This window comes from Scyliorhinus torazame, chromosome 2 (genome assembly GCF_047496885.1).
Source record: "Scyliorhinus torazame isolate Kashiwa2021f chromosome 2, sScyTor2.1, whole genome shotgun sequence".
In the NCBI taxonomy this organism is placed as follows: Eukaryota; Metazoa; Chordata; class Chondrichthyes; order Carcharhiniformes; family Scyliorhinidae; genus Scyliorhinus; species Scyliorhinus torazame.
This window is the reverse complement of record NC_092708.1, coordinates 94,920,324-94,934,735: the sequence shown is the minus strand read 5'-3', so window position 1 is coordinate 94,934,735 and position 14,412 is coordinate 94,920,324. Positions and strand designations below refer to the sequence as shown.

The 14,412-nt window shown below is 41.6% G+C and overlaps 1 protein-coding gene across 2 annotated transcripts; it reads right to left on the bottom strand.

Annotated features, from left to right (window-relative positions):
- Window positions 1–1,409: 1,409 nt before the first annotated feature.
- Window positions 1,410–14,199, bottom strand: LOC140389777 (pro-glucagon-like). Of its 2 annotated transcripts, none has more exons than XM_072474298.1 (7): window positions 14,063–14,199; window positions 13,245–13,348; window positions 10,606–10,746; window positions 4,413–4,532; window positions 3,951–4,085; window positions 3,026–3,208; window positions 1,410–1,961 (listed from the first exon to the last, which is right to left on the bottom strand). In XM_072474298.1, exons 2-7 carry the CDS (start codon window positions 13,337–13,339, stop codon window positions 1,925–1,927), a joined length of 711 nt encoding a protein of 236 aa, XP_072330399.1. In that variant the 5' UTR covers window positions 13,340–13,348; window positions 14,063–14,199; the 3' UTR covers window positions 1,410–1,924. The 2 variants fall into 2 exon arrangements, with proteins under 2 accessions (XP_072330399.1, XP_072330404.1); XM_072474303.1 differs by having other exon boundaries at window positions 3,026–3,190.
- Between the last annotated feature and the right edge of the window lie 213 nt (window positions 14,200–14,412).

The window sequence follows — 14,412 nt, the reverse complement described above, 5'->3', positions numbered from 1 at the left end:
GGTTAAAGGAATAGAAGATAAAAGGAGGGGTATGTTGCTGCAACTTTACAAAGCATTGGTGAGACCGCACCTGAAGTACTGTATACAGTTTTGGTCCCCTTACATGAGGAGGGATGCAGTTACATTGAAGGCAGATCAGAGGAAGTTCACTAGATTGATTCCAGAAATGAGGGGTTTGTCTTATGAAGCGAGATTGAGCAGTTTAGCCCTCTGGGGTTTAGAAGACTGAGAGGAGATATAATTGAGGTATTTAAGATACAAAAGGTATTGACAAAGTAGATATAGAGTGGATGTTTCCCCTTGTGCGGCAATCTAAAATGAGAGATAAATAGTTTTATGATGAGGAGTAGCAGATTCAAAACAGAGATGAGGAGAAATTACTTCTTTCGAAGAGTCATGAATCTTTGGAATTCACTACCCGAGAAAGCAGTGGATGCCAGGACAGTGAGTAAATTTAAGGGTGAGGTAGAGAGATTTTTAATTAGTAATGAGTTTAAGGGTTACGGATGTAACGTCAGGCAGGACGGTGGAGTTGAGACCGAGATGAGATCAGCCATGATCATATTGAATGGCGGAGGAGGCTCGAGAGGCTAAATTTCCTACTCCTGCTCCTCGTTCTTATGTTCTTAAACAATCTTATAGTCTCAATCTCAATATCCACTTGTGTTGTGTTATCATAATTCTCTGCGAGTAAAAAGGATCTAACTTTCTCCTGAATTTTGTGGTGTTATTTTTGAATTTATGCCCTCTGGTTACTGAATTACCAACTAATGTTGGTAATGTAGCAATCTACTCATCTTCTCAGGATCTACCATCATCTTTAAAGAACAACTTTGGGAAGAGCTATGTCAATGTTAGTTTCTTCATAGGTATTCTTGTAATGCTACAATTACAGATTCACATCATTTGTTTGGAGGTTTGTGGCTTTGTTACCTGCTCTGAAGTTGTATCAACATCTAGTGCAGGGGCCTCTTTGTTTGTAGTGCGATGTGAGTATGTAGCTGGTTTATAGTGTTACAATGGAGGTCAGTTGTGATGCTCCTTGTATAAATAATGGTTTTAGTTCTTGTAACACTCAGTCCCATGCTTAAAGTTAATAGTTGATCCAGTGTTTTATAATACTTCAGATTTCTTAGCATATGGTTTATTGTGTCATATTATTTGCATATTAGAGGGGAAATATTTTATTGTATTGCTATAGTGTGTAGGAAAGCCTTTTGATTCTTTAAAATTAGTTTATTTGATTTGAGTGCCTTGAATTGTGTGCAGTGAATTATATCTGGAGTATTGTTAATCACAAATAAAATAATGTCTGCTGCTGTGTACTTTGTTTAAAAAACAACATTCAATTATGTGGTCATATTGTTGCACCCTGAACTTAATATAATGAAAAGTCTGTAAGACTGAACTTCAGATTCAGCAGGTGTCACAAAAGTTTTATTCATGCTTATTATTAATGCCTTGAAGCTTTATGCGCTAGTTATTAGCTTAAAGCATGCTTTATTTCAAACTGGGATATTAGACATAATTGTTAAAAATAAACAGACCTTTTAAACTGAACGAAAGGTTTTTAAATGTACTGATTACACTTATTCATTCAAATAAATACAGATTATCTGATAGAAAAATAATTTTCTAAAATAAATCTAAACAGTAGTTTTGGTATTTTGTACCATACAGAATTGCTGAGATGACACTATAGCTCTCATACTATTCATTTTGAGCATCCTTTTGATATCTTTTATTTACTTAAAATCCTACATCAAAACAGCACATTACATTTTGAGTCAATTCTCTTGCATGCAAAGCATTATGGCTTCATATAACATTCTGTGTCATTTGCGGAACAAAAAGCTGTAAATATTTTATCAACACATGGCCAATGTTGCAAGACAAAATGCTAAATTGAAATCAGTCACTTCTTTTACTTGTATTCGCTGAAGAGTTCTATTTCAGAGTCCCTGGGGAGAGAGCAGCAGTTAGATTCTTTGCACAATAACACTTGTGAAATTAAGCTGCATATAGAGTCATGGATAATATTGCCCAAATCAAGCAGCAATTATAATCTTGCGACAGCTCAAATCCCAATCTTTTAAAGTTGGCAAGTGTGTGTGTTCCAGCTTGGAAAGGACAAGCTGTGGGAACTGGAAACCAGAAATCAAAACACAGCCCTCTTCAAAACTGCATACAACCTGTAATGTTAACTACCCTTTTACATGCTGACTAATTTGCTGCTCATTTTCCAACAGTTCAGATAATCAGTGAGATGGTGAAATGCAATTAAAATAAATTACTGCTTCAAACTTTTAGACTTTCGCACAACAAATATGAGTGACAAAAACAACCATTTAAACAAATTATGTATTTTACTATGTATTCCAAACTAAACCATTGAAATTATCTTTTAAGTTATCTTTAATTACTTTAGTATAAACCTGTTTAAACTGTGTTGCTTTGAGCAGAGCTAGCTCTTTTCAACAAATGTTACGCTGTTAGAACGAATTTGGTACGGGATTTGTGTCCATATGAAAATAGAACCATAAACCTTTGGGATTACACATTAACTGATGAAGCTTCGCAACATTAAACAAAAGGAAATAAAAAGGTTCTTTCACAAGCATCATCTATTCAAGCTTAATGAGGTAATTTAAACCTTTCAAATTGAAATCAAAGGACATTAAATTGGAAGGATTCTGCAACAGACAATGGTCAGTTCGCCAGTTTACCATCTAAGAAGTGAAAATTAGCCCCACTGTAAAATGAAGCCCAAACTATTGTATACTTTTGTTACAGTAAAGCTGTCAATTTCTTTTTCCTATATTACTGGTGAATAGATAGCGCATGTGAGAGAACCGCCTTAATATTATTTATTTTATGGGTTATACTGAAATGATTTTATATCGGTTAACTTGTTGGAATCACATGGTTGAATGTGAAAGATGGTGGACTACTTGCGTATTATATTTGCTGCGGATTTAAAATGTGCACGTATAGATTTAAATTACATTCGTTTCTTGCTTCTTACCTTGACTGGACAGTTTTGGAGTTTAAGAGCCAGTTCAGAAACTCCTTGGCAGCAATGGTGTCCAAAACAACATTGATTTCACTGGTGAAGGTACCATCAGCATGTCTTCTGTCCATGTCCTCAGGGATCACTTCATTCAAAATGTCATTACTTCCTTCTGGAAACCTAAAGGTGTAAAATGTACTTTAGAGCACAAATAATCAATTAATAATAATAATAATAATCTTATTGTCACAAGTAGGCTTACATTAACACTGCAATGAAGTTACTGTGAAAAGCTCGGTGGTGCAGTGAGTAGCACTGCTGCCTCATGGCGCCGAGGTCCCAGGTTTGATCCCGGCTCTGGGTCACTGTCCGTGTGGAGTTTGCACATTCTCACCATGTTTGCGTGGGTTTCGCCCCCACAACCCAAAGGTGTGCAGGCTAGGTGGATTGACCATGCTAAAATTGCCCCTTAATTGGAAAAATGAATTGGGTACTCTAAATTTTTTTTAAAATTATAGTTTATCTCTCCAGGACATGGTAAAATGATGCAATGAAAGGCCCTTTAATTAAAATAATACAAAATTGGATCTGTAATAACATAATCATAAGAGCAACGTGATTTCAATTATATAATACAAAGCCTTCCTTTCTGCCTTCATTATATTGTTAACCTGTAAGTAAATACCTCCACCTTATATGATGATAAAACTCAAAAGATCCTATCTCCTTCTATTTAACAGTGAAACAATTTTATTGGCAAATTAATTGGAGCCACACAGCTGAACATATATATATTTTTTAAAGTTGAGGAGTGATTTGCTGCTGCTATTTTGTCTGTTGCTGTAAAATGTGACAAAGATAATTACTGAGCAATGGTATAAGGACTTAGCAGTAAAATCACTGCACTAACAAATAAATGTGAATAATTTCAAACACTTACTCTCTTCTGCCGCGTCCCTTCATTAGCCAATTAATTAAGTCCTTTGCTGCCTGCGCCTCTAGGTAAGATCTTATGTCACTGCTGGAGCTTGCTTCTGTGTGTCTGGTAGGTTCAATGTGTCTCTTGGAAATGCCTCTGTGAAATTTCATCAAAATTTCTCTTTATATAATGGAGTCAATATCCACAATAATGTTAGCATGTCACATATATTTTGTTAAAGTAAAACATTATGTCGGTCAACAGCATCCTGAAATGCCAAAATTAATATTATAAGATATTTGCATTCCTTCCACTTATATACAACATTGTACATTTCTTGCATTATTTATGAAAGTTAATTAAACTATTTGAAATAACAATAAAGAAAATAAGCAAGGGAGGCATTGTTCTCTGAGCCTAGTGTTTCATTATTATAAAACTAATGGACTGAACCTTGAATATCTTATGAGATCTATAACTTACCCACTTTGACGCTTGCTGTAACTTTTAAGCGAATCTACAAAGCGTTTTGCTTTGAAGTAGTCGGAAAGAGAATCTACATCACTTGTGTAAGTTCCTTCAGCATGCCTCTTGGTTTTGTCACTAATTGAACAGAAGTTAAATTATATAAGCAGCACTGCACATCCCAAAATGCACTTGCAGAACTTCTTAGCTGAGTAGGTACAGTCGCATTTGCAGCTTTCAGAAAATGTGTGTTGTCCATAAAAATTGATAGTTGCAAAATAAATAAGTAAAAAAATCTCTAATTGGATTCTTAGGGCTGAATGAAATGTGTAATATTGGGCAAAAGTGTCCCAAAAATGACAAAGTGTCATTTTGGGCGTGAAAACCTGTGCGAATCGCCGATGCAAATCTGATTGCAATCTTCCATAATAATAATCTTTATTAGTGTCACAAGTAGGCTTGCATTAACATTGCAGTGAAGTTACTGTGAAAATCCCCGAGTCACCACATAATGTGCCTCTTCAGGGACACTGAAGGAGAACTCAGGATGTCCAAAGCAACTAACTAGCACGTCTTTCGAGACTTGTGGGAGAAAACTGGAGCAACCAGAGGAAACCCACGCAGACACCCACACTTAGTCCAATAAATGAACCCCCCCCCCCCTGTGAATTATGCCAATTTGGAATACCCAGCCGTCAGAATTGGCCAAACTGGGGCTTAGCTGTGCACTGTTATCCTAGAATCCAAACAATCTCTACAGTGCAGAAGGAGGTCATTCAGTCCATCGGGTCTGCACCAGCCCTCCAAAAGAGCACCCTAAATCGGCCCACTTCCCCACTTATCCCTATAACCCCACTTAACTTTCACATCTTTGGACACTAAGGGGCAACTTTCATATCATAGATATCATAGAATTTACAGTGCAGAAGCATGGCCAATCCACCTAATCTGCACATCTTTGAACTGTGGGAGGAAACCAGAGCACCTGGAGGAAAACAATGCAGACATAGGGAGAATGTGCAAACTTCACACAAACAGTCACCCAAAGCTGAATTCGAACCCGGGTCCCTGGTGCTGTGAGGCAACAATGCTAGCCACTGTGCCACTCCTAACAAGAGGGAGCTGCATTTAAATAACCCCTCTGCACTCACTCCCAGTCAAGCCAGAAAGATGGCAGCGCAGAGAGCTGCTCTATGCTTCCTGGAGGCAGATTTGACCAGGCATCTGGACACAGTAGAGGAGAGGCAGGGTACTCTGTACTGCGAGTAGGTAGAAGATTTAGAAGCAGCAAGGCTAATCAAGTTGTGGCTGCGGCAGTCAGTGCCAACTGCCTGACACAGAGGAGCGGCAATCCTATAAAAAAGTGAATGACCTCATTTGAGCTGCAATGGTGAATGACCACCAGTCTTGTCATGGCATCAGTCCTTTCTTTCACACCCAGAATGTCAACATAAATCCATGTCCTGATGCCTCACGGCCTCCCAGCACCCAACGCCACCCCCCCCCCCCCCAGCATCTTCCTCAAATCCCCATAACATTCCTCACCACTATCCCTTCCTGTCTAAGCATGGTGCCCACATATGCTGAACCCCTGCTTGACCCCCCAGCCATCTGGTTCACAATCTCATCTTTGTCCATGTAGGAGAAGATAACCGATAATAAAATGGTGAGGGAGAAGGCGGGTCTGGGAATGCCCGAGTTGCGTCTCCCAACCCCCTATGAAGAGAGAGCAATACAGATAGCAGGGGAGGTAGAGGAGAGAGCAATGACTGACAGCGAGGTTTGTCTGCACAACAGAAGTGAAGATCCACAGAACCTTCATCCAGAAGACCTGTTTCAAGTGAGTTCTAAGCTTCCCAGAACCTTGTTCCTCCCTTTTACTGAACCACAAACCTCCCTGCAACCCTCGGTCGCACCTCTGTGGAAAGCACTGAGGAAAGAATCGATCAGGCGTCACCTGCACCATCCACCATCGCAGAGACACAAATTTCTGGGCATGATATTAGCAGAGAGGCTTCTGTGTAACTACCTGGTGAACACCACACAGTTGCTGCTACACATCAGGTGGAGACAGGAACTTCCAAGGAATCGGGCAGTCGGAGGTCTGCTGGATCTGACGACACAGCTGGCCCCCAGCCAGATGCTGAACCTCTGGAAAAAGCTCTCCCTCAGCTGCTGGAGATACAAAGGCAGAGCCAGGAAATCCACGGGGTAGTGGGGGTCAATGACATTCCAGCAACTGAAAGGCCGATTGGAGGAGTCCCATAGCCTTCAGGTGCAAGAGACAGTGCCAGCGATGTGTGGCACCAAGCCAAGGGTGGCAACTGCAGTGGAAAGCCTAGGGAAGACTTACGAGTCAGGAATGGCACAGTCCAATGCATGGCTCAGTCTCTGAGAACCATAGCTGAGGGCCTCGAGAGCATGACCTCGTCACAGAGGACCATGGCTCGAGCTTTAAGTGGATAGCACTGTGGCTTCACAGCGCCAGGGTCCCAGGTTCGATTCCCCGCTGGGTCACTGTCTGTGCAGAGTCTGCACGTTCTCCCTGTGTCTGCGTGGGTTTCCTTCGGGTGCTCCGGTTTCCTCCCACAGTCCAAAGACATGGTCCGGATGGGATCCATCCCAGGTTACTGAGGGAAGCTAGGGAAGAAATAGCTGGGGCCTTAACAGATATCTTTGCAGCATCCTTGAGCAAGGGTGAGGTCCCGGAGGACTGGAGATTTGCTAATGTTGTCCCTTTGTTTAAGAAGGGTAGCAGGGATAATCCAGGGAATTATAGACCTGTGAGCTTGACGTCAGTGGTAGGCAAATTGTTGGAGAAGATATTGAGGGATAGGATCTATTCACATTTGGAAGAAAATAGACTTATCAGTGATAGGCAGCATGGTTTTGTGCAGGGAAGGTCATGTCTTACAAATCTAATAGAATTCTTTGAGGAAGTAACAACGTTAATTGATGAGGGAAGGGCTGTATATGTCATATACATGGACTTCAGTAAGGTGCTTGATAAAGTTTCCCATGGCAGGTTGATGGAAAAAGTGAAGTCGTATGGAGTTCAGGGTGTACTAGCTAGATGGATAATGAACTGGCTGGGCAACAGGAGACAGAGAATAGTGGTGGAAGGCAGTGTCTCAAAATGGAGAAAAGTGACTAGTGGTGTTCCACAGGGATTCGTGCTCGGACCACTGTTGTTTGTGATATACATAAATGATCTGGACGAAGGTATAGGTGGCCTGATTAGCAAGTTTGCAGATGATACTAAGATTGGTGGAGTTGCAGATAGCGAGGAGGACTGTCAGAGAATACAGCAAAATATAAATAGATTGGAGAGTTGGGCAGAGAAATGGCAGATGGAGTTCAATCCAGGCAAATGCGAGGTGATGCATTTTGGAAGACCTAATTCAAGAGCAGACTATACGGTGAATGGAAGAGTCCTGGGGAAAATTGATGTACAGAGAGATCTGGGAGTTTAGGTCCATTGTACCCTGAAGGTGGCAACGCAGGTCGATAGAGTGGTCAAGAATGCATACAGCATGCTTGCCTTCATCGGACGGGGTAGGTACAAGAGTCGGCAGGTCATGTTACAGTTGTATAGGACTTTGGTTAGGCCACATTTGGAATACTGCGTGCAGTTCCGGTTGCCACATTACCAGAAGGATGTGGATGCTTTAGAGAGGGTGCAGAGGAGGTTCACCAGGATGTTGCCTAGTATGGCGGGTGCTAGCTATGAAGAAAGGTTGAGTAGATTAGGATTGTTTTCGTTGGAAAGACGGAGGTTGAGGGGGGACCTGATTGAGTTCTACAAAATTATGAGAGGTATGGACAGGGTGGATAGCAACAAGCTTTTTCCAAGAGTGGGGGTGTCAATTACAAGGGGTCACGATTTCAAGGTGAGAGGGGGAAAGTTTAAGGGAGATGTGCGTGGAAAGTTTTTTACGCAGAGGGTGGTGAGTGCCTGGAACGCTTTGCCAGTGGAGGTGGTAGAGGCGGGCACAATAGCATAATTTAAGATGCACCTAGACAGATATATGAACGGGCGGGGAACAGAGGGAAGTAGATCCTTGGAAAATAGGTGACAGGTTTAGATAAAGGATCTGGATTGGCGCAGGCTGGGAGGGCCGAAGGGCCTGTTCCTGTGCTGGAATTTTCTTTGTTCTTTGTGCAGGTTAGGTGGATTGGCCATGATAAATTGCCCTTAGTGACCAAAAAGATTAGGAGGGGTTATTGGGTTACGGGGATAGGGTGGAAGTGTGGGCTTAAGTGAATCAGTGCAGACTTGATGGGCCGAATATCCTCCTTCTGCACTCCTTCTGTTCTATGTAGAGGAAAGGCACAAATGAAAACTTTTCAAGTCAAGAAGAAGTTATAAGGAGGGTATCCTAAAAATTGGTCTTCATTTATAAAACAGACAATTAATAATTGAACCAGATTTTAAAAAAGAGATCTGTAAGCAAACTGATTCAGGGGGTGTTAGATATCAAGCTAGATAATAAAATATATATGGAAGGGAACATGGCACTGATTACCGATTAGGAAATGGATCAAAGAGGTGATAATTGATAATCCTGAAGTTTTCAGTCTGATGCTTTCCTTAAGTTTTCAAAAAGCAGTTAAAGTACTAAATGTATTTACATTGAGTGCAAAGAGAAAGCAAAAACTGCAGATGGTGGATATTTTAAAACAAAATCAGAAGGTGCTGTATAAACTGCACGCAACAGGCAGCAGCTGTGGAGACAACAGGCAGGAAACAGATCAGGGTGTAAATCTTCATCAGGCCTGTGCAGAGGCAACTGATTTAAGTCATAATGGAAACTTAATGGAGTTTAACTAATTTTCTTAAAGAAGTAGAATGCATGGTAACTTAGTTGAAGTTTCCACGACAAAATTGGTCTAATAAAACTGTGTAGGATGACAAATATTTCAAATGTCAATGACACACATTAAAAACTCCAGAGGTTTGAAGTAAGGGGCGAAATTCTCCGGTATCGGCACGATGTCTGCCGACCGGCGCCCAAAACGGCGCAAATCAGTCGGGCATCGCGCCGCCCCAAAGGTGCGGAATCCTCCGTATCTTGGGAGGCCGAGCCCCAACCTTAAGGGGCTAGGCCCGCGCCGGACTAATTTCCGCCCCGCCAGCTGGCGGAAAAGGCCTTTGGTGCCCCGCCAGCTGGCACGGAAATGACATCTTCGGGCGGCGCATGCGCGGGAGCGTTAGCGGCCGCTCACGGCATCCCCGCGCATGCGCTGTGGAGGGAGTCTCTTCCGCCTCCGCCATGGTGGAGACCGTGGCGAAGGCGGAAGGAAAAGAGTGCCCCCACGGCACAAGCCCGCCCGCGGATCAGTGGGCCCCGACCGTGGGCCAGGCCACCGTGGGGGCACCCCCCGGGGCCAGATCACCCCGTGCCCCCCCCAGGACCCCGGAGCCCGCCCGCGCCGCCTTGTCCCACCGGTAAGGTAGGTGGTTTAATCTACACCGGCGGGACAGGCATTCTAGCAGCGGTACTTCGGCCCGTCCGGGCTGGAGAATCGCGGGGGGGGGGGGGCGCCAACCGGCGCGGCGCGATTCCCGCCCCCGCCGAATCTCCGGTGCCGGAGAATTCACCAACCGGCGGGGGCGGGATTCACGCCAGCCCCCGGCAATTCTCCGACCCGGCGGGGGGGTCGGAAAATCTCGCCCAAGAAGATTAATGGGTGTGAGATTGAGAGTAGGATCTATTTGAAAAACTAGTGAAGCGCCCTTTGTGAATGAGGATAAGAGATAATTGGATTGCTCCACTGAAACCATGGAGGAAACAGCAGAAACAACCATTTTAGCTGCTTAGACTGGAAGAATCACACAGAATTGGACATCCAATGTATTTCTGGGGAGAGAAAGTTTGAGGGTTATGGGCTGCTGGTTTGGTCTGTGATAAAGTGATGTGCTTCTCATAGACTATCTTTTTTTCATTAATAGAATTTTATGTTGAGATATTTTGGGGTTCCTGCTCTCAGGCTAAACTGAGGTTTAAATATGCTGAATTTTTATGGCAAATAGAAATATGTCAGTAGTTATAAATTGTATCACAAAGATCAGCAGTCTTTTTAGTATCGAGTGGCAAAGGAACATAAAGCAAGGAAATAAATCACACATCTAAGTGGAGAAGGACATAGTTGAATATTGCTGGCAATATTCAATATCAATATTGAGAAATCTTTATCGAAAATAGTTTACCCGTTTCGTTTTGTGCTCATCAACCATTGTACAAAGTCTTTTGCCCGTCTGTTGTCCATGTATTTACTGTAGTCACTGGTGAATGTGCCTTCAGAGTGGCGTTTCACATCCTCCAATGGGTTTGATTGTTTCTCCAATGTGCTGTTTCAAAATACATAGCTATATATCATTACCTGTGCTTAACTGAAGAAGCATGCAATAATTCATTACATGGTTAATGTAACAACACTAATGTAACAACCCTTAACAGCACTATGGGATAAAAAAAGTGGTAATTCGTTTCAGTTTTTGATTGTTAAATCTTGCCATGTGCATAATTGGGTGCTATATAGGAGTGAGATTTCTGCATTGAGTACAGTAAGCAATCTCAGTGGAAATTGTGCTTCCATTTTACAATGATTTTCTGAAGTTATGGTTCATATAGAATTATTGAATTTACAGTGCAGAAGGAGGCCATTCGGCCCATCGAGTCTGCACCGGCTCCTGGAAAGAGCACCCCAACCAAGGTCTACACCTCCACCCTATCCCCATAGCCCAGTAACCCCACCCAACACTAAGGGCAATTTTGACACTAAGGGCAATTTAGCATGGCCAATCCACCTAACCTGCACATCTTTGGACTGTGGGAGGAAACCGGAGCACCTGGAGGAAACCCGCGCAGACACAGGGAGAATGTGCAGACTCCGCACAGGCACTGACCCAAGCCGGGAATCGAACCTGGACCCTGGAGCTGTGAAGCAGTTGTGCTAACCACAATGCTACCGTGCTGCCACCGTATCAATGCTGATACTCATTTACATAATCATAAAACTAAAACTTTCCATGGACGAGTGCAATCAAGCACAGTAATAGATGTAATAGTTTATTTCCATTAAAAAAATCATTGATATATTTAAGATCAGTAATCCAGTGCAGTTTTATAAATGTAGCAAAAACATTTTTTGATAAGAATATCTAGTGAATTGACTTGAATTAAATCAAAGAAAAAGCCTTCAGAAAACTATACTGAACAAATTACTGGTTTCATTGCCAGTTGAAAATATCCTGTTGGTGCCTTCCCACCTAAAAAAAAGCTTAATTTGAAGAGTTTCCATGGTTGTAAATTGCAATCGGCAGAAACCCGTCTCGCTCGTTATTTCGATCAGGCATGCGGTCAGTTTAGTTTTGGGGGCCTGCTTCCAACGCTATGTTTTTCTAAACCCCTGTTAAAGGTTGCAGAAACCTGATTTATGCTCAATGTAATGTGCTTAAAATTCCTCAATTCTTTATGCTGGATTAGTTGATTACGAGGAGAGGTTGAGTAGACTGGGACTGTACTCGTTGGAATTTAGAAGGATGAGGGGGGATCTTATAGAAACATATAAGATTATGAAGGGAATAGATAGGATAGATGCGGGCAGGTTGTTTCCACTGGCGGGTGAAAGCAGAACGAGGGGGCATAGCCTCAAAATAAGGGGAAGTAGATTTAGGACTGAGTTTAGGAGGAACTTCTTCACCCAAAGGGTTGTGAATCTATGGAATTCCTTGCCCAGTGAAGCAGTAGATGCTCCTTCATTAAATGTTTTTAAGATCAAGATAGATAGTTTTTTGAAGAATAAAGGGATTAAGGGTTATGGTGTTCAGGCCGGAAAGTGGAGCTGAGTCCACAAAAGATCAGCCATGGTCTCATTGAATGGTGGAGCTCGAGGGGCCAGATGGCCTACTCCTGCTCCTAGTTCTTATGTTCTTATTCTTATTCCGGATAAGTGTGAGCCATAACATTCAAATCCATGTTCTTCTAAATGTACACATTTCATCAGCTCGCAGTGCTATCAAATTTTGTTTTAATTCAGTATCCATCCATTAATAAGGCATAAATAATAGCCTATCCTCCAACCCATAAAAATCAAAAAAGAAAACTCGTAAATAATATAAGCACAAAAAGTTTCTTAGATTGTGGATTACCAGGGCATTCACTGGATTACCAGGGCATTCAGACTACTGTCACACAAGTTGGAGTTTTAAGACACCTACATTTACACCTCCTTTAACTGCATTTCTAAATACAAGATGGTGCAGAACAATTATACTATATATTTTTTCAATAAATTTAGAGTACCCAATTCATTTTTTCCAATTAAGGGGCAATTTAGCGTGGCCAATCCACCTCCACTGCATATCTTTTTGGGTTGTGGAGGCAAAACCAATGTAACACAGGGAGAATGTGCAAACTCCACACGGACAGTGACCCAGGGCAGGGATTTAACCTGGGACCTCGGCATTGTGAAGCAGGAGCGCTAACCACTGCGCCACCGTGCTGCCACACAATAATACTAGCTATGTAGTGTGCATCCATCCTTAAATGTTATCATAGCAGGTGTGTAGCAACAACTATCCAAGCTGTGATTTACAACAATAATAAAACTTTAGCTATTAGCTGTTGATGTGGACGTTATATTTTATGTAAACTGTTGTAAAAAAAGTGCTTGACTTCCTGAACAGGTGGTCATGCTGATGGAACACAATTTATGTTGGGATAATGGATTTTAGGATAGGACTTTTAAAACAGGTCAACAGTCAATTTAAAGGGGTGGATAATCTGGAAGTTTCCAATGCATTTGGTTATTCGCTGTTTTAGTCCTGTTTGGCTTGTATCTTACCTGGATGATTCCTCTGTGTCCTGCACCGGATTTTGGCAACTGTTTTGTACAAGTATCAAAACCAAAAAAACAGCAATGGAGCCAACAGCTTTCATTTTATTCTCCTGTGCAGAATACACATAGTTCAAAAGTACTTATAGAACATTTCTGACTTCAACCATTTATACTGCCAACCAGCTAAAATATTGATACACTTTTACAAAGGTTTTTACAAAAAATGTTAAAAATTGCAGAGAGTTACATAGAAACTATAACACAGAAACGGGTGTTTTGCCCCAACCATACTTATTTTGGCTTCTACTGCACGTGAGCAGTTACCCTAATCTTATGTGCCTGCCTTATTCCCAAATTTCTTTACTCCCCATTCTCAAAATTGCCCGAGCTAATTAACGTATAGGATAGCACAAACAAGCACAGAAAATGCGACACCCAAAATTTATTTAATACAAAATTAGAACAAATCTGGAAGCCATAGAGAAAGCAACATTTTCAGTCTATTTGACAAACAAACTAAAAAAAATCAATGAAACAAACAGACGAGGGACAATAAAATGGATTAAGCAAATGAAAACAGGCAATTGAAAATTTACATCTATTACAAAGAATGAAGGATTGAGAATGGAGCAACCAATGCCAGTATACAGCAGGACATACACAAGGACCAGGCTTGGGCCAATATTTTCAATGGCAAATGAGAGTGTACCTTTGAGAAGTCAAACGTTCACAGAACCAACTCAGAATATTTTTTGCAAATAGTTTACCCCATCCCATTACATTTTCGACCAATATTATTCCTAGGTTTGTAAACTCATTCTTACCTTCTGGTGAATCACCTGAAATCTGAATCAATCCTCTAGAGTAAGCAAAGCTTCTCTTTCTCCAAGATGTTTTGATGGGTCCTAAAGCTTAAATGCATTCCTGCCAATATCTGGTCTCTTTATATAGTCAAAGGGATGGTTGGGCAATATGGGGAAGAAACTCGTCACTACCATTAAAAAGCTCTACCAGGCTGTTGTCATCTTCCTTTCTCTGACATTTTGGATTACCAATTGTTGAATCATCCTTTTTTTTAAACTTTGCTTTCCACCTGATTTGAAAGGTTTCAGGTAAATCGCTTACTATTATTTGATTTTTACTCTTCCGGATGAGTTCCTATTTTCCAAACAAT